This window comes from Meles meles, chromosome 4, assembly GCF_922984935.1.
Source record: "Meles meles chromosome 4, mMelMel3.1 paternal haplotype, whole genome shotgun sequence".
Lineage (NCBI taxonomy): Eukaryota > Metazoa > Chordata > Mammalia > Carnivora > Mustelidae > Meles > Meles meles.
In genome coordinates this window covers 55,250,778-55,271,433 of record NC_060069.1, presented here as the reverse complement: position 1 = coordinate 55,271,433, position 20,656 = coordinate 55,250,778, and the positions used below count along the sequence as shown (strand labels likewise).

Here is a 20,656-nt window from a genome sequence, read left to right as displayed (position 1 = left end):
TCTTAGAAACCTTTCTGGCCCAAGTAAAAGATTTTCTACCCTGTAGCTGCCTTTATGACAAACATCTAGACAGACAAATTTATTAAGGAGAACTCTTATATGATCAAGAGACTCAAAATCTTAAAAATTAAGTTAAAAAGAAACTAAACATTTCTTTTAAATTAGAAAAGAAACTGAAAATGTGATACTCTCCCAAGACCAATTGACTTCAGGCATTCCCATCCTCCCTACCTCAAACAAGACAAAGAGAACGACAAAGGACATCTCCTCTCCCAGTTCTCATCCCATCCTTACTGCAATGGGTTAGGAACATGATCTTGACTATCGCCAGCTCTTTCCTTAAGAACTTCCACATCAGTGGCCATTTCAGTCCAGAGGGATAGCAAAATTCTAGAAGGCAACCTTCATGAGTTCATCCAGAAGACCACTGGATGGAACTTAATACCAACTTCATGGTAAACAGGTATTTTCCTGCAGCTCATAATCCAGCATCTTCCAGTAATCCGCAGCAATTAGAGGGCTTTCACTTGTTTCATAAGCTTAATTCCAAGGAACTTATTCAAAGTTCCTATTACGCTGGGGTGTGAGATTAATGTTGTTATTACAATGATAAGGTCTCAAAGGATTAAACTGAAAATGAACCCAGGGAGAAAAAGCGACTTACAGGAAACACTTGGGAGCCCCACTGGCTGAGGGGATAAGAAGAAATTTTATTCCGTGAGATCTACAGCAGAGGCTCTCTGTGCTACACATCGGGATCACCACGGCAACTTTAAAACAACACGGATGCCTGCCTGAGTACTACTCCAGAGACTGTTTAATGGCTCTGGGATAGGGTCCTGCAGAGGCCTGGTTTTTAATGTTCTCCAGGTGATTTTAATATGCAGCCTAGGCTAAGAATTAGATTTAGAAAGTAGAGTTTTGCTCTTTGGCATTTCACAAAATCTATTCAAGACTGCCAGGCTTTAGCTTAAGAAGAAAAAAAAAATCCAAAGTATAATTTGTAGGTAAAACTTCGTTCAGTGCCTAGTATCATGCATTCGCCCACGACCAAGGCTTAGTGCTTCTGTCACGTGACCCCACCCTGCAGCGCAGAGGCAACCACTGACCAGGGTGAGAAGCAAACACAAAAGTGAAGACTGGGGCAGCCTCGATCTTTTTCTACTTCGAGAACACAACATTTAAGAAAACCAAGTGTCTGCTCAACACCGTTTCTGCTTCAGTAAGCGCAAGTTCTCATCTGACTAAGGAGAGTTAAGCTGATTCCTTGAACTGCTAATTTACAAAATAATCTTAAATAATTAAAACATATATAAAGATCTAATTAACTAAATAGGCTAACTCCCTAAAAAGAAGATAAGAAGGGAAAGGACAGACAAGCTTAATTCTGCTAATTAGTGAATTTCAGTGTACCGAGTTAACTTCACATTAATCTGTCATTTTGCTATTGACACGTTTGATCATTGCAAAGACTTCTGGAGGCCTTGTTTCCTGTTCCTGGCACTGACCTTTTTATTTCTGATTAGGAAAAAATGGTAAGACATGAAAGAAAGCCTTAGCAGAAGGCTACCTAAAAGCTGAACCAAGATTTCACTGAACAAGTTTTCATTAACCATTTGTAACATCCCAATTATATATCTTAACAAAATAAAGACTCAGGAAGCTGCTTAACATACAGGAAGCTGTTCCAATACTTTTCCTCCCCTTTGGCAGAAAGCTCCTTTAACTCAGGCCAACTGGCTATATTTATTTGCCTGAAGCAGCATTTCCTAGGAAAGCGGCAGGAAGCAGCCCTACTGCAGACAGCAGAAAGGGCTCCTGATCATGGCAGCAGGCCAACCTCCGGAGACCCGCGGCTGTGTAAAGTCATTTCACCACACAGGAAAGCCACTGGGGCTCTACACCAATGACAGAGCTGTTGTCATCTCCGCCAGAGGACTCTGGGCTGCTATTGGAAACCAACACCTGGCACCATGCCAGATCACCGTATCACACCCGGAGGGAGCTCTATAAAGCTTTATAGATGCCTACAAGGAAAAGGGGGGGGGGAAGCATGTGTTCCTACTCCTTCTATCACTGACTGCCCAGAAAATCTGCTGAGTCACTGAGTACAATCAAGAGAAAAATAACGCAGAGACTGCAAATACTAATCTCCTTCATCCTGCTTCTCCTTTCTAAAGGCAAGTGGACTCCCAGGTAATATTCTTAACTCTGAAAACACAAGGGCATAGGTTAAATTCACATATCCTTAGTCCATACAGAAAAGCTGAATTCAGAGTTCAAATCTCTGTAAGTGTAAGGTACTAGACGAAACTACTTTGTAACAGTGGTTGTTGCTAGGTAGAGGGGTTAAGGGTCATCTATGTTTTCTGCTATAATCTTCTAGAAGTTGCAAAGAGTGTATATTGAGACCACAATTCAATCGTAATAATATGCCTTAGAATCATATTTCTTGGTAAGAGATTAGACTCACATCCTTGAGCCCTAGGATATAACTTCAGCTTACCAAAATACTTCAAATCATTAATTATGAAAACTCCAACCAAGGCTAGAGGGTCAGTCTAACACGGAACTAAAGGAAACACAAGTGAAGGTCAATGGACTTTATGTGTACTTGCTTTGCTTCCTTTTCTACAGGCAGAATATTCTAACTTGGTAGAAAGAAAATTTCACCATTGGTGCGCTTTTGAGAGAAGGGAAAAAAAGAGTGAGCAGTCATAATGGCATATGAGTTAACTTCTGCTTATTTCCATTCTTCCTCTTTTCCTAGATTAGACATGCTTGTGAAAAACAAGTCACCCTTGGCTTCGGCCTGAAAGCCTCAAGCAAAAACAACCACCACGATAAAAAGGCTTAGAGAAGTATCAAACAGCTTTGTCCTGCTTCTGCTTAAGTTTTAACTTAAAGGAACTAAAATCCAAACTCTTTAGCCCATTATTCAAGAACACACACAGCATCTGAAACTCGCTGACCCATCCCCCTACATCTGCGAGTCCACACTTCATGCATAAAGCCAACAGGGCCTCCTCCTCCCTATCCAGAGATTTCTTCTGCCAGTTCTTCATTCCTCCACGTTCTCCCTATTCCTCAAATCTCCAATCAGTGCCACCTCTTCCTTAAGTCTTCCCTGATCTCGGAGACCAAAGCATCCTTTCCTTCTTGCTAATTTCCACAGCACCAAAATGACAGTCATCTAGGTACATGTCTAGGAGTTTCACGTTCTGCGTAGCAGGACAGGCAGGTCCCCCCATCGGTTTCTCTTCATCTGCTCCAGCCCACTTTGTTCAGGACTGTGTGTGCATCCTGGAGACTGCTGAATAAAAGATGAATAAACATCACGTCCTCAAACAAACAAACCAGGGCTTGTGGTGTTAGTGATCTCCAAGTGTATACTGAATGCAGTTGTAAGAAAGGGAGCCAGGAGAGTCCTGTTTCAGACACAGTCAGGGTTAAGGAGCAGTCGAGACATGATCTTCATGAGGGTTCAACTAATGCCAGCCTAATGCCAAGCTTAGTCCTTAGGCTCAAAAAACTAACAGCAGCAGAAGGCACTCCCGTACACACCTCAGGATTCAAGAATGTCTCAGCCTCAAATCTTGCGTGGCCACTAGCATTCACTTATTAGTCCTAAACAAAGTGAAGGGTGAAGATGACTGATTTTACCTTAATTATCTCTAAGCTGATAGGACATGACTATTTGAAGATGTGATTGATGAGAGCAGTTTTCCCAATGGGTATTCCAAAAGAAAGATTTGGTCACAGCACAAAGAAATAGGCAAACTGTGTACTCCGCAACTTTGCTCAAAGCTTGAGAGGAAAAATCACTGGCCTGTTCAAAATCAGAATTTGTTTCTGGGTGCTTTGCTTCTGACTTATGGTTTGACAGTTTCACATTTTCATGTCAACTGAACCCATGAAAGGCTAATGGAGGTATATAAAACGAAATAAGAGCCACAGAAGGGTCCTTATCTTTCGTTACTGGGAGGGCCTGTTTTTTATTTCTGATGGATACCTGGCATCTGAGAGGTCCTGTTCCATATTTCCTCCTTAACAACTAACAGAGAAATGATAGTTATGATCCTGTGACATGAAATTGTCAACTAGCTGCTTACATTTAAAAAAAAAAAATACATGTTTACACAGCCATCCTGCTTCCCAACTGCTTAAATTATCCATTTTTATACCATCTCTGAATCAGAAACATTTTATCATCTTACTGGTTCTGTCAGCAAACTGCTAACATATGAAACAAGTTCAAGATGCACGTGTCTAGGAAATTTGGGGTTTTGACAGGTAATACTCAAGATTCTAGGTGGTATGAGAACTTTTAAAAACATTTAATAGTTATGCATTCATTTTTTTTAAAGGTTTTATTTATTTATTTGATAGACAGAGATCACAAGTAGGCAGAGAGGCAGGCAGAGAGAGAGGAGGAAGCAGGCTCCCCGCTGAGCTGAGAGCCCAATGTAGGGCTCGATCCCAGGACCCTGGAATCATGACCTGAGCCGAAGGCAGAGGCTTTAACCAACTGAATCACCCAGGTGCCCCAGTTATGCATTCATTTTAATGTATATAAAAACCAGGCTGCATAAACCTGTGATTTTATTGCTCTGGTCAAGGCTGAGCAAAAAGAAACCCAATAGATTCAAAGAAATACATGGGTGCCTGGGTGGCTCAGTGGGTTAAGCCTCTGCCTTCAGCTCAGGTCACAGTCCCAGGGTCTTGGGATCGAGGCCCGCATCAGGGTCTCTGCTCAGCAGGGAGCCTGCTTCCCCATCTCTCTCTGCCTACTTGTGATCTCTCTCCCTATCAAATAAATAAATAAAATCTTAAAAAAAAAAAATACTTTACCTAAAAAAAAGTTCAGAGGGTACAAAGGATAAGATAAAAATCATGAAAACAGTACTCAAATTTAAAAGTCTGGGAAACATTAAAGGATAATGAAAATGAAATTCACGTGGACTCCTAAAATTTTATCAAAGTGGTTTAACCTTCCTGTTTCAAGATAAGACTCGATCACATGAAGGAAACTTGCTGTCTGGCAGCTGACTTAATAATTTAGGGGACAAGGGGCACCTGGGTGGCTCAGTGGGTTAAGCCTCTGCCTTCGGCTCAGGTCATGATCTCAGGGTCCTGGGATCGAGCCCCACATCGGGCTCTCTGCTCGGCAGGGAGCCTGCTTCCCCATTCCTCTGTCCGCCTCTCTGCCTACTTGTGATCTCTCTCTCTGTCAAATAAATTTTAAAAATACATAAATAAATAATTTAGGGGATAAAAGGCACAACAGTATCTCTATTTCCAGTTCTTCCCCGCTGTAGAGGAGAAGCTGGGCTGCCACCACACTGCCTAACATCAGTTCTACTCTTATCACCTGGACAGGTACCCTGGCCCCAGAAATTTCACCAGACCACACAGTAGCTTCCCAGGTTCCAACTCTTTCTGCTTTTTTTATCAGCCAGCCTGGGGCAAGCTTGCACATTCCCTAGGCTTCACCTACATGGACACACTGATGACTTTTTTTGCCTCTGCTCTACCTACCTACTGATCATTTTATCTAGACAGGCTCAAATTCAACATGCTCAGAGCAAACTCATTTTCCCCTCCTGAACCTTCTTCTCTTCCCATGCGTCAGTTTGGGGATCCATAAATTCTTACTATTCTTCTCTTCCCATATTTCAGCTTGGGGATTCATACTTTTAAATTCTTACTACCAATCTCATACCTCCCAATACTTCCTTCTTCTTCCAGAGATGCCCCTAAGTATCACCCCTCTCCTACATCCTCCCTATTAGGCTTGGACACAGACCTCTGGCCTCTCTCATGGGGACTGGTTTAGGAGCCTCCTGGCTGCTCCCTGTATTTTGTCTCTTCCTCCTATCTGGGTTTTTTCCACAGTCTCAAAACTAATCTTCTTAAGATAAAAATCAAGTCTTAAAAATCCCTTCACAGCACACTATCATTAGTGATTGGGTAACACAATGAAAACTACAATGAGATATCAGACATACCTATCAGCATGGCTCAGATAACATACTGATTATGCCCAATACTGGCAGGAATGCTGAGAAACAGGATCGCTCATATATTGTTGGTGGGAATATAAAAGTGTATAGAGCCACCCTGGAAAAAAGGATTGAAGTTTCTTATACAACTAAACATGCACTGGGTGCCTGGGTGGCTCAGTGGGTTAAGCCGCTGCCTTCGGCTCAGGTCATGATCTCAGGGTCCTGAGATCGAGTCCCGCATCGGGCTCTCTGCTCAGCAGGGAGCCTGCTTCCCCCTCTCTCTCTCTGCCTGCCTCTCTATCTACTTGTGATCTCTCTCTGTCAAATAAATAAATAAAATCTTAAAAAAAAACAAAACAAAAAAAAAAAAAACATGCACTTACCATATGACCCAGCAACTGCACTCCTGGGCATTTATCCAGACAAATGAAAGCTTACTCACACAAATCCTATACACAAATGTTCAAGGCAGCTTTATTTGTAACAGCTACGCACTAGAAAGAATCCAGAATGTCCCTCAACAAATGAATGGTTAAACAGACTGACTGTGGTTGCTCTGTAGCATGGAACAGTACTCCCCGTTACAAGGAAAAAACTCTCTGTGACAGGAATGCTACTCACAAAAAGAAAGTTCTGATACACATAACAAAGTACATGGATCTCAAGGGAATTATGCACACTCTAAAGAGCCAATCTCAAAAGCTACATACTATGTGATTCCATTTGTATGGCATTCTTAAAATAACAAAAATCACTGGGCGCCTGGGTGGCTCAGTGGGTTAAGCCGCTGCCTTCGGCTCAGGTCATGATCTCAGGGTCCTGGGATCGAGTCCCACATCGGGCTCTCTGCTCGGCGGGGAGTCTGCTTTCCTCCCTCTCTCTGCCTGCCTCTCTGCCTACTTGTGATCTCTGTCTGTCAAATAAATAAATAAAAAATCTTAAAAAAAAACATAAAAAACTAAAGCAGAGATGACACAATAGCTTGAAAGCATCACCACCCAATCATCCTTCCAAGCCTGGCTTCAATGCTACCTTTGTGACCTTCTCCAGAGTTAAGAGCTATCCTAACAGTGCCTGGCTCTCAGAAGATAGTCAATAAATGTTTAACATAAGGCCTAGACAAATGATACAAATCAGTTACAAAACTGGCACCCTAAGGATCTGTCAAGTGATCACGCTGACTATCTTCTCCGAAGTTAAGCCTGAATGGGAAAACACTGTGTAACACACAGTGCGGACAGAAAACACCGATCAGTGAGAAATGTTGATGAATAAGGCAACGGCTTTCATACTGAAGAGGGACCGATCATGTCAGGCTAATGAAACTCCAGTGTGAGCTGCGAAGTTCATATGATTCTCAAGTTTGCACATAACAAATACAGGAACACAAACATCACCTTCCTAACCCAATTATCCCCATTCTTCCTTATTAGTTACTTTTGCAATTGAAGAAAAGGTATGATTTTTTTTTTTTTTTTTCAGAAGAAAGACATTTCTTCCAGTTTAAAATGTATATTTCATTATTTCCCTTGGAGAAAACTAGATTCTCATCTAAAGACTCCTTCACATTCATGGATTTCCTCAGAAAACTTAAGGGTTATACTACAACAATCTAGAATTGCTCCAGTACTCTGAACTCTGAATGAGTCCCTCCAAAGGATTCACATTTTAAACACAGTCAACAGAGGTAGGGGAAAAAGTTTTAAGTATATGCGTGAAGGTTAATGGTTTGTATTCCCTCTGCTCCCTCCCCAGCATCCCCACCCCACCCCTACAAGTTGACCTCCCTTAAGCAAAGCCTTTCCAGAAGGCACCAAAGGCAGTATAAGCCAGAGAGAGAACTCAGAGGAACAGGTGGGAGGCTGAAGCCAACCTCTCCTCCTTCACGCGCACCTGTAAATTCTTACCAGTGACCTAAAGCCAACAACAAAAATGAAACTTCTTTTTAATGATGCATTAAAGGAAGAAAGAAGGTATAGTCTAGTGCAGCAAGCAGGTAAGGAAAGGGATTCAGGAAAGGAAATACTGACCGGCCGAGTTCTCTTGTATTTGGAGTCCTCGCGGTCTCTGTGCTGCCCGGAAGTGCTGGTTCTCTCCCTCACACTTCTGTAACCAGGACTGGGGATGATATACTCTTTTCCTATGTCGATATCCTTCATCTTCTCTGAATGGAGATGCCAGGGCTCACAGACTTTTGGTTTCACTTGAGAATTTCTGAAATAAAAAAATCCACCAAGGATGAACACTGCACGTTAAGGATACCGGAACTTGAAAAATAATTTTCAAAACTTTAAAAAATTTCATCAAGGGAAGGTATTTCCTAAGTTGTGCTGAAAGATATGCAAAAGTACTTTAAAATAGGAAGAAAGGGGGGCACCTGGCTGGCTCAGTCAGAAGAGCATGTGACTCATGATCTCAGGGTCATGAATTCCAGCCGCACACTGGGTGTAGAGATTAAATAACAAATAAATAAATTAATAAAAATAAAATGGGGGGAAGGACAAAAGCATTAATGTTTTCTTACCATTATATCTATGAAAAATAATTTTTCAGAAATTTTTCAAGTGCCATTTCATTTTTGAAAGAAAAAAAATTCCAGTGTAGTAGAATCAAGAATTATCACTTCCCACCTCTAAGGGGGAAAAGAAAGATTAGAAAAAAATAAATACACCAGTAAAGAGAGACTGCCCCCTTCAATTAAGCTTAAACCCAATATATAGAGCATTTAGATAAGTCTTAAAAAAAAAAAGGCTTTTAAGTCTGTTTCAAGCATTACAAACTCCATAATTTTAAAATGGGTATCATTCCTCCTACTAAATGTTACTAAATGAAAACTCACAAAGCACTTATTCTACCAATGATATCCCAGCCTGCATTTTTATAATCAAGTAATAGATTAATTGATGTTATTTTATTTATTTTTTTAAGGTTTTATTTATTTATTTGACAGAGATCGCAAGTAGGCAGAGAGGCAGGCAGAAAGAGGAAGGGAAGCAGGCTCCCCACCGAGCAGAGAGGCCTGGGATCATGACCTGAGCCAAGGCTGAGGCTTTAACCCACTGAGCCACCCAGACGCCCCTGTTGATGTTATTTTATTTTTTTATTTATTTACTTTTTAAAATATTTTATTTATTTATTTGACAGAGAGAGAGAGAGATCACAAGCAGGCAGAGAGAGAGAGAAGGGGAAGCAGGTTCCCTGCCAAGCAGAGAGCCTGACGTGGGACTCGATCCCAGGACCCTGAGATCATGACCTGAGCCGAAGGCAGTGGCTTAACCCACTGAGCCAACCAGGCTCCCTGTTATTATAAAGCTCCATGAAGTTACATGGATATAATACAAATCAACACTGCATCTTAACTTTACAAACAAATTCCCCTTGGGCCACTGAAAGGGTTCTGGAATTAGTCAGTGGTGACAGATGCACAAACCTGTGAACGTGCTACCCAAACACTGAGTTGTATACTTTAAAGGGGTGCATTTCATGGTATATAAATCATACCTCAACAAAGCTGTTAGTAAAATACAATAACAAAAACAAACTCCCCATCCTGTCCTACAAAATCTTACCTAGTATCTACCCGAAACTCCATTCTAAACCCCAGCTTGCTGCCTACCTTTAATCAATATCCTGTATCAACTCTGGTTACTGCTGAGAAAATAAAGCACACACATTCCCCTTGAAAACATTCTTCCCACTCCGAAATGGTTCAACGTTTCCCAGATACAAGCTGAGGAAACACCTTTCAAACCAGCCTCGATAACAATTAAAGAAGTGTAGCAGTCTGTGTTGCCTTTCAGATTCCATAAATTCCTACCTATCATTGTCTGAAAAGCACTACTCTGCGGACAAAATTCTGACAGCTACAATTCATTTTTTAAGATATCAGAGAAAGGGAGAATACTTACTAAATGAAAGAGGACTAAATCTCCTCCATACAGACGTGCTTCCAGCGCACAAAAAAACTTGACTTCTGGTCTTTCAGAAGTCTGGTTCAAGTAACCTGAATTGATAATGCCAAATTACTTATCTTAAAAAAGAAAAAAGTCACCTTGTCCAAGGACAAATGGCACCATAAAGAACACCAGCTTACAACCAAGAGCACAGCAATCACGTCACTGAGACCTCATTAAGCCTAAACTATAAACAGACCTGGCATCTGCCAGTGTCCTCAATGTCGGGATGCCGCACAGATCAGAGTAATCCTTCTCGTTAGAGGGATCACAGAAATCCAACCTTCCTCTCAAAAGGTTCCCTAATGCAGCTGATTATGTGGAAGCTGAAAAGATTAGTCCTCCTTTGCAAAAAGGCAGGAGGAGGGAAGTGAGTTTGAAAGGGACACGGCCAAACTAATTCACAATCTCAAAGGCCAGGTCAAGAAGAAAGCACGTCTCAATCATCTATGAACTCACCATAATCAAAGTTCGTTCCAGTCACTTTATTTCAAGTTATTCTATGTCTGGGGGGATGGAGGGCGGGGGGAGCAGTCTTCCATTACCTCTAACACTCTTGCTTCTTTAATTTCCTGGGAAAAGAGGCACAGCCATGAAAGTAGGCAGGCCTTGAGTAGGCACAAAGTTACTATCTCCTGGCCTTGAACATAAGGAGGATTGCATCTTCCCAGGGTTGTAAGACAGGGCACCCCACACGGAGGCCACCCAAGAGCTAGGAATCCTGATAGGTTGTAGAAAGAAACTGAGAAAGGATCACTAGTCTTGACTCTTTTTGATTCTACGTGTATTCCCTATTTTCCTCTGTTCTCCCTCACAGTTGCTCAAAAGTTTTATTTAAATGCTAACTTGCCTCAGCTATCAAGAAAGGGGAAAAAAGGAAAGGATTTTTTTTTTCATGTTTGAGTCAGAGCTCTACAATGGCGCTAGCAGAAAAACCAGAGTGGGAGAACCCCAAAGAAGTGGCCAGACTCAAAATCAATAGAGCGGAGGCCATTGGGTCAGCAGCCTTGTTTATCAAGGCTCTCCTTCCAGTGGTAAAGTGTGGACCTTCTCCCTGCACAATGATGCAGAGGAAACTGCATTGGGGGGGGGGGGGGGGGGGAGTCCATAGGATGACAAGAACTGTAACTAGCCAGACGGGTATCTCCAAATTGCCTTAGTGACAACATTCCTTAGGTATCCAACTTCAGGAATCTCATTCAGGCCCTGCAGCTGCACTAGACCCGAAGCGATTTGCCACCCGCTTGTGCCTCCAACATTCTGCACCGCTCACTTAGGCGCCAGACCCCTTTGCAACCTATCCATCTCTCCCTTCAAAACCTTCTGAAACTTTGCCAGTCATTCCCGTGCCCAGCTGCCTCCTGCCTCCCCTGGCTTCGGCAGATGACCCCCGTGCAATAAACACAAAGCAACGTGAGGCACTGCCGGGTGGAAGTGGAAAGACACTGATGATAGCCAAGAGATTTTGGGGTTCCATGCTGGGCTCTGCCCTGGGTTTGCTGTGCGTCCTTCTGTCATAAAGCTCCATTTATCCATTTGCAAAAAACGAGAGGATGACTTCTAAGGTCGCTGGCAGCTCAGAGTCGCCCGTGTGCGGCTTCAGCGGGGGTGCCCCAGGCCAACCTCCTCCCAAGCATGAGGATGGGGGCTTCTCCCTGGCCAGCCCTCGCCTGGGGCGCCCTGACCCTAGGGCGTTCCCACCGCGCGTTCGGGCCTGAGGAGGCCACCGCGACCCACACCCACGGGCCGCGGGCGCAGCACCCCCTGGTGGCCACAGCCGGGAATGTAGCCAGCGCTCCCGACCACTCATCCCACCCTACTTGCCTTGCGACGCCAGGATCACGCCACCAGACCTCGGGGGTTGCGTCCCGAAGAGGGGCAGCGGGAGACCTGAAGGAGGCCAGGCTGCGCTTATCGGGTCTCCGGTTTCCCCCGAACTGCTCTTATCCCCGACCCGAGCCCGCCACCCACGGACAGAACACACAGGGGTGACCCCCGTGACAACCAAGGGAGATGGAAGGGGTGCAGCGGTAGCAGCTACCTACCTGTGCCCCAGCTCCAGGGCGGCCGTACCGGCCACTCGACCACGCTCCCGAGCATCAGCCCCGGAGCAAAACAAGCCTTTATAGCGGCATTGGCCGCCCGACTGCGCAGGCGTGCTGCACAAAGGCTCCCCGAGCCTGAAGGGAATTGTAGTCCCCCTTCCTGGAGCCCGAGGCTCAACACACGGCAAAGGACTCTATTTCCCAGAAGCGCCACAGAAGCCCTGGAGGAGGTGTAGGCTGCTCCTCCTTTCCACCGCGCTCCTGCCTCTGCACCGTCCTTCTCAGAGCTGCTGCGAGCCAGTCTGGAATCTTCTCTGAGGCCGTGTGCCCCAGTGGGTGGTCGGGAGGGTTGACAGGAGGTCTGTGTGGGCGGGCAGCTCGGTGTGGGCGGGCAGCTCGGTGTTCGCGGGCAGGACCGACGCGACGGTGTGCGGCCATTCATGCACCAGAAAACACCGTGAAGGTCATCAGCGATCGACCAGCCCCAAATCTTGTTTCTTATGGTGCTTAACATTTTAGGATTGTTTGCTCAGGATTCGACCCTGCATTCTGCACTATCACCTTTCTCACTTTTATCCCATTGCCCTTCCCATAATCTTGTGCTACCTGGTTTCTAGAGAATAAAAGGCGAGGCAGGTTCTAGAGTAACAAAGAGCCTTAGATACGGTGTGCCAACTCCTCTTGGAAATAAAACTGAGGTTTCCAAAGAGATTGATCACGGTATGTCTCTTTATGTTTGATCAGTACTTTCAACAGGATCTTAACATCACTACTCTTCTGCTGAGTTAGCCTACTCTGTATGTGGTGCTTTACCTGAAATTCTTGTTTCTTTTAATCTCCATAACAACACTATGTGTAGATAGGTATTTTCCACTTTGGAGATTAAAAAAAGAAGAAGAAGAAGAAGAAAGTAAAGTGAATTGTCCAGCTTTATGCAACTAGCTAATTCATAAAGCTGAATTAATTAACACGGTGTTCCTGCCTAAGGATGGATTAATAGGCCAATGCAACAGAACAAAAAAGGTTAGAAACCGACTCGTGCATATATGTAAACGTGAACTGTGACCGGGAAAACAGTACAGATCAATTGTGACCCGGAAAACATTACAGATCAATAGGGAAAGGAAGAAGTTTGGATAAACAGTGCTGGCACAATTGGCTATCTGTATTTTTAAAATCTCAGGGAATTATATCAGCCCATACAAGAAAAATCAATTTCAGGTAGATCAAAGGCCTACCTGTGAAAGGGAAAACTTTAAAATGTTTAGAAGAAAATGTGAAATATCTTTATGAATTTGGGAGTAGAGAAGTTCCAAAACAAGTTGCAAAAACAAATAGTAAAGGAAAGATTGATACATTTTTAGTACATTAAAATTTAAACTTCTGTACAAGAGCCATAAAGTGAAAAGTGAAACCACAAGTTATAACTGACAAAGTTTGATTAAAAAAGTACAAATAATTTCTACAACTCAATCAGAAATGGCAAATAACCCAGTACAAAAATAGGCAAATGATATGAACAGATAGTTCATACATAGTAAAGGAGACCTGGGTAACCATTCAAACATGTAAAGACACCCAATCAGGAAAATAATCAGGGAAATTGTAGTTAAAAGAGCAATGAGATACTATTTTATGTCCATCTCATGGGAAAACATACACACTTGACAACAGCAACTATTTTCAAGGATCTAGAAAAACAGGATTTTTCACACATTGCTGGCAGAGTGAGTATCAATCGATAGAACCACATTAAAGAGAAATTTGGCTATATTTAGTAGATGGGAAATGGGCTACAGGGTTGTATTGTTAGGCCCCTAGCAAACCCCTAAAGTGTAGTGGATTAAAGTCAATTTTATCTTTCTCATAAGTAGAAGTCTTAGGTAAGTATACCAGATCAGTTATGTAGTCCTGCTCCTCACAGGCAGTTGGAGACCCAGGGTGGTGGTGATTCGGTCAGCTTCAACATACAGCTCCCAGTGTTGTTCTACTCTTTGGCCCCACCAGTCACCTAGGTGGAAGGAAGGCAACAGAGAATATGGAGAGATGTGACCTGGTGTTGAGGCACCAGCAGGGAGGCAACACACATCATTTCCATTCACATTCTATTAGTGACAATGTAGTCATATGGGCACATCTAAGTGAGAGGGAAACTGGAAAATGCAATCATCAGCTGGGCAGCTATGAGCCATCTACCATCCCATTACAATGGAAGAAGGAAAGAACAGATTTTAGTGGAAACCAGTGGTTTCCAGCTCATATGCCTACCCTTGAACCCAGAAATGCCGCTTCTCCATGCACGCTTTAGGGCAGTCTTTCTCAATGGAGGCTGCTGCGAGTGAGTTAAGTCCTAAACAAAATAATCTGAGTGACTGTTTTCTCAATTCTCCCAAGGATAACCCGTCCAGGGGAGAAGTTAATTCATTCCACACAGTGACTACCTTAGGGCATCAGGGCTTAATGCTATTAGCCGAGAAAAGCTGCCCTAAACGGCCTCCCCCTACCCCTACACATATACATACACAAGGAGATAGATTCATTGAGCATTGTTTGTAGTAGTGAACATAATCTAAATCTAAATCATAATCTAAATTCCATTAACAAGAAAACAGAGAACTAGATTATGGTATTCATACAATGAGATACTATATAGCAGTTAAAGAACCTGGGCTAGAGCGTATCAGTATGTGTAAGCCTCAAAAACAATGCTGAACCAAAATAAGTCACAGAAAGAAAATCGTTGTAGCCCCGTTTGTATTAATTTTTAAAATATGTACAAATGTGATCTGTTGTTTGTGGATACACATATATGCGCTTAAAAATATAAAACATACCTGGGCCTGATCAACAACAATTTCAAGGGGTTGTTAGAGGTATTATAGCCGGTGTTGGAAGTGCAAGAAGCAGCTCAGAGAGGGATACAAAAGGGGCTTCATTTGTTTCTGTAATATTTTATTTATTTTTTAAAGGACTTATAAATGTTAAAGTTTCACAAAGCTTGGAGCGGGTACACAGGTCCTTTTAATATCAATTGCTGTACTTTTGGTAGCCTTTAAGAATTTCACAATAAAAATGTTTCACTCTCATAGAAACACACACTCATAGAAACACATCCCTCAAGGGGGATATGCACAATTGAACAGAGGAATCTTGCAGAGATCTGTATCCATGTCTGGATCTACTGTGGAGAATTCCTGAAGCACCTCTGGCCATCTGGTTGGATAAGAAAAACTTCTCAGCACGTCTCAAGCCACCGCCATACTAGTACTCCCAGTTCTGCACTATCGAACCCAATAGCTGCAAACCGGGTACCTTCATAGCAAATAAAAAGCTTCTAAAATCTCCCTGAAATACTTTGCATATATTGATTATAGGTGAAAAAAAAAAAAAAAAGAACAGAAGAGCATTATGCAGTCCTTGCTCCAGGCCTCAATATGCTATGATACTATGATACTATCTGTCACCGACTGGCTGAGCCAAAGACTTAATTATACTTATTTATAAGTATAATAAGACGTATGCTTATTTACATGATATTGATTGCAAAGCATCCCCTCCTTAAAACATGTTTGTGTTGTGAAATGTTTTGGGAGGTGATATTCTCCAGCCCTCAGACAAGGGGCTAGAGTGGAGAATCTGTGTAAATCCAGACTTTCACACATTTTAAAATAATATTTATGTTGTGTAATATATTAAAAATAGTCATTCAGTATTTCATGGAGATATAGTGGAGCTAAAACAGACAAGTTTCTTGCCTTCACGGGGCTTAGAGTTACAAGTCAACATTAATCTAAATTTAAATTATAACTGTGGGGTGCCAGGAGTCCTGGGAGTCCTGGGATCGAGTCCCGAATAGGGCTCCCTGCTCAGCAGGGAGTCTGCTTCTCCCTCTGACTCTTTCCCCTCTCATGCTCTCTCTCTCTCTCTTCTGTCTCTCTCAAGTAAATAAATAAAATCTTTAAAAAAATTATAACCGGGGCGCCTGAGTGGCTCAGTGGGTTAAAGCCTCTGCCTTTCGCTCAGGTCATGATCCCAGGGTCCTGGGATCGAGCCCCGCATCGGGCTCTCTGCTTGGCAGGGAGCCTGCTTCCTCCTCTCTCTCTCTCTGCCTGCCTCTCTCCCTACTTGTGATCTCTATCTGTCAAATAAATAAATAAAAATCTTAAAAAAAAATGATAACCGTGGGAGGTACTAGAGAAGGAAGGTATGAGTTGCATCTGAAGGACAGCAGGAGTTTGTGAGGTGAAGATGGTGCGGGCAGAGCAAAGAGCACTCCACACAGAAGAAACAACAAAAACCAAGGGGTGGGAGAAGGAAGGGAACACTTCCAAAGGCTTTATAGACCATTACAGATCTTAGAGGAAGAGCAAAAGGCAACCACTGCAAGGTTTTAAAAGGTGAGTGGGTTAAGGGTTGAGAAATCAGATTTGCATTTCGAAAACTGGAGGAAGAATTAGAGGAAGCTAGAAGAGAAGAGAGGAGTCTAGCTAGGAGTGCCTATTGTCACTCAGTGAAGAGATGATTAGTTTGGACTAGGATTATGGTAGAAAAGAAGGAGAGAAGTGAGTGGACTTGAAAGGAATTTAAGAGGAGGGGGACCTGGGTGGCTCAGTCAGTTAAGTGGCTGCCTTCAGCTCAGGTCATGATCTCAGGGCCCTGGGATCAAGTCCCTCTTCAGGCTCCCCGCGGGGAGTCTGCTTCTCCCTCTGTCCTCCCCTCCCCACCCTGTTCGTTTGTTCTCACTCTCAAATAAATAAAATATAATAAATAAATAAAATAAAAAATAAATTTAAAAAGTAAATAAAAGAAATTTAAGAAGTAAAATCAGTAGACCTTCCTTATTGATGGATTACATAAAGTGGTATGAGAAAGAGAGGCATCAAGGGTAACACCTAGTTTTCTGGTTGCAAACCTGGATGGGTGGTGGTATCACTGCTCACTGACAGGAGAAGGGTTCTACTGTGGTAGTCTCTGGTAGCCTCCTCTACCCAGGTTCCCAGGACCTAATGTCAAATGGTAATGATCAACCCACACCTACTGGGACATGCACGTTGAATTCTCCTGCCACTTTTGAAGACAAAATTTTCCTTTTGCAGATCAACATCACAATGAAAGTCATTTTAATGAAATAAGTTTTTTTTTCAAGTTAACTAATAAACTGAATCTTCTATTTGACATCACAGAAACAACGGTATGGGAGAATGATGAACCTCTTTAATGGTCTTGGGCAACCTAGAAAAAAGAAGAAGATTTAATATGTCAACAGTGCCAAATGGATGCAGCCACTATGGAAGACAGTGTAGAGTTCCCTCAAAAAATTAAAAATAAAATTATCGTATGATTCATTAATTCTGCTCCTGGGAAAGAAAATGAAAACACCAGCTTGAAAAGATACATGCATCCCTATGTTTATTGCAGTGTTATTTACAGTAATCTAGATATGGAAACAACCCAAGTGTCCAACCATAGATGAATGCATGAAGAAGATTATATATGTATTATATGTATATAATGGAATATTAGTCATTAAAAGACTGAAATCTTACCATTTACATCAACATGGATGGATCTAATGAGTATAATGCTAAATGAAATAAGTCAGAGAAAGCCACACACCATATGATTTCACTCATTCCTATATGGAATTTAAGAAACAAAATAAATGAACAGAGAAAAAAAAGAGACCAATTAAAAAAACAGACTCTTAAATATGGAGAACAAACTGGTGGTTGCCAGAGAGGTTGTGGGGGAGGGGAATGAAATAGGTCAAGGGGATTAAGAATGTACTTAGCATAATGAACACTGAGTAATGTACAGAATTGTTGACTCACTATATCGTACACCTGAAGCTAATATAATTTAATTATGTTAATTATACTGGAATTAAAAAAATTTTTTAATAAATCAGAAAGAAAAAGTCAACAATGCTGAATGAAAGCCAAATGACATCTTTGCGTATTATACAGACAAAAGTTTCATGGTATTTTCAACAGAGAACTACGGTGGGTGAAATGGTATACAGCAGTACAGGCGTGTTATGACAAGTCATATCACATAGTCACTTTACAAAGGAAAGAATTACACACTTCCCACCTTCATGTAATAATGTCCCAGGTTCATTAACAGTAAGGTTAGTAGTTAGAAAGAAATGAAGAACTACTTTAAAAAAAATTTTTAAGTATCATTATGTTGAGAAGCACTATCAAATTGGCCCAACAAAATAAAAGGTGTTCAAAAATCAGCTCCTTGGGACACCTGGGTGGCTCAGTGGGTTAAGCAGCTGCCTTTGGCTCAGGTCATGATCCCAAGGTCCTGGAAGTGAGTCCCATAAGGGGATCCCTGGTCGGTAGGGAGCCTGCTTCTCCCTCTGCTTGTGCTCTCTCTGCCTCTCTGACAAATAAATAAAATCTTTTTTAAAAAAATAAGCTCCTTGTTAAAAAGAGGGGGAAATGGACAGCAATTATCTAATTTTAATAAAACAATATTATCCACCACATTAAATTAGTGTTGTGTTGATTCTACAGTCTTGTATGTGTGTAATTTGTAAATTTATTCTGATTTTATAGTAGTATAAGAGCTGTGAGTATAAGGACTTTAGTCATGATTTTATGAATATACATATTTAAGTGTTATTACAAATAATTCAAGTCAACATCAGGGGCTTAGGAGTTTTGTTTCCCTTAAAGAGGTCTGAACCTTATTCAACTTTGGGAACCCCTGAGTAAGAGAATAAAACCAAATTTCAGCTAGATATACAAGGCCTTCCATGATCTGGTCCCACATAATATCACGGTTTCATTTCCTATTGCTCTCCTACTCAAATCTGAGGTCCTCACAACACTACAGTTTCCATGTTTTTACTTTAGCTGTTCTCTCTGCCCTGAACAACCATCTAAATCTCCTCGGCTAAACAAGCATCACAGCCCATAGACAGGCCTCGGGATTTTAATCCTCCCAGAATGACAACTAATGGTTACTTACTCAGCTGGATAAATGTCTGACATCTCTCCTGGTAAGATATACATGGGGATTCTCCCACATTACTGAGAAGTATGGATGGGCACCTGTCAGGTCACATGGTGGGAAGCAACAGGGGGAAGCAACAGGGTCCCACTAAGCCAGAGAAGTCACACCAATAGCGCAGCCAAAATGCAGCCTTCTCTCTAAAACAGGCCTTCACAGGCTGGAAGAGTGGCCACTCCCAGTCACTCCCCAAAACTTCTCAAGTGTTTTGCTTTACAAATATGGGCTTCTGGGGTGCCTGGGTTGCTCAGTCGTTAAGTGTCTGCCTTTGGCTCAGGTCATGATCCCAGGGTCCTGGGATTGAGCCCTGCATCAGGCTCCCTGCTTGGTGGGAAGCCCGCTTCTCCCTCTCCCACTCTCCCTGCTTGTGTTCCCACTCTTGATGTGTCTCTCTCTGTCAAATAAATAAAATCTTTAAAAAAAATATGAGCTTCTAGTGAGAAAAGACAAACCACTTCAGTCTACGTTTGTTATAACCTTTTTGGTGTGAAGATCTGTTCAGGAAAATCAGAAATCTATGCAGGCTGTATTTATTTTTCACTCAAAGTAATTAACTCATTTATTGAATACCATGAGGAAAAAATACGTACTCTGAAAACACAAATTATATACTGGATTGATTATAAGACCACCAATGAGAATAATCCACATTGCTTTCAACTACTAAAATGTTAACTGTCTGAACATATTTGAGAAGTAAAAATACCGAAACAGGTTTTTTTTTTTTAAAGATATTATTTATTTATTCGACAGAGAGAGATCACAAGTAGGCAGAGAGGCAGGCAGAGAGAGAGAAGGAAGCAGGCTCCCCGCCGAGCAGAAAGCCCAATGTGGGGCTCGATCCCAGGACCCTGGGATCACGACCTGAGCCGAAGGCAGAGGCTTTAACCCACTGAGCCACCCAGGCGCCCCCAAAACAGGTTTTTAAACTCTCATCCTAAAATTAGATCTAGGTGAGTGACATGTGGCCTACAGCTGGTAGGTCACTGATCGAAAGAAAAGGAAAAAAAAAAAAAGATTCTTCCTCAAGACAAAGTTTATATGGCTGATGGATTCAGAAACAGCATGAAATTTTATCTATTTTACTTTCTATTTGCTTGTAGGTTCTTAGAGTTCTAATAAAATTTCAGGTTTTAGAATACTTATCTAAAAAATACTTAACTAATTCATTTTCTAATTTCTGGTTTATTTATACATATGATGCTTGCATCCTATACCCCATCTGTAGAATCTTCAAGTTTTTTTCTTCTACATTTATTCTATTTACCTACAGCAGTGTTTCCCCCAAGATAACAGATGAAGTGATAGTCCCGCAAAATATTCTGAGAAAAAGAAATTTGAAGTCAACTAAGTTTGGGGAATTGTATATATGATATTCAAGTCACATGAACATTAAATACTCTGAGAAATCCTGAAATAATAAAACCCATTTAGCCTTCTTTAATTCAGTATTTACCAGACTTATCTGAATTTGAAGCAACAAGAATAATTTTTTAGAAATGCATTCCACACCCTGTAGAACTAGTGTTCTGCAGAAAATTCTTGGAGAAATGCTAATCTAAAGTCACCTTAATCATGATCCTGGAGTCCTGGGATCAAGTCCAGAATCAGGCTCTCTGCTCGGCAGGGG

General features: G+C 42.0%; 1 protein-coding gene across 7 annotated transcripts in view; it reads right to left on the bottom strand.

Annotated features, from left to right (window-relative positions):
- The window catches only part of ABCC5 (ATP binding cassette subfamily C member 5), a 168,479-nt gene that overhangs the window by 75,004 nt on the left and 72,819 nt on the right, over positions 1–20,656 (bottom strand). For 2 of the 7 annotated variants that reach the window (XM_046003384.1, XM_046003385.1), the window contains exon 3: positions 8,036–8,219. In XM_046003384.1, the coding sequence (XP_045859340.1) occupies positions 8,036–8,219 (184 nt within the window). Of the gene's footprint in view, positions 1–8,035; positions 8,220–9,913; positions 9,972–10,417; positions 10,534–12,003; positions 12,156–13,896; positions 14,015–17,041; positions 17,236–20,656 lie in introns of those variants that run through there. The other 5 variants (XM_046003379.1, XM_046003380.1, XM_046003378.1 and 2 more) reach the window with 5 other exon arrangements.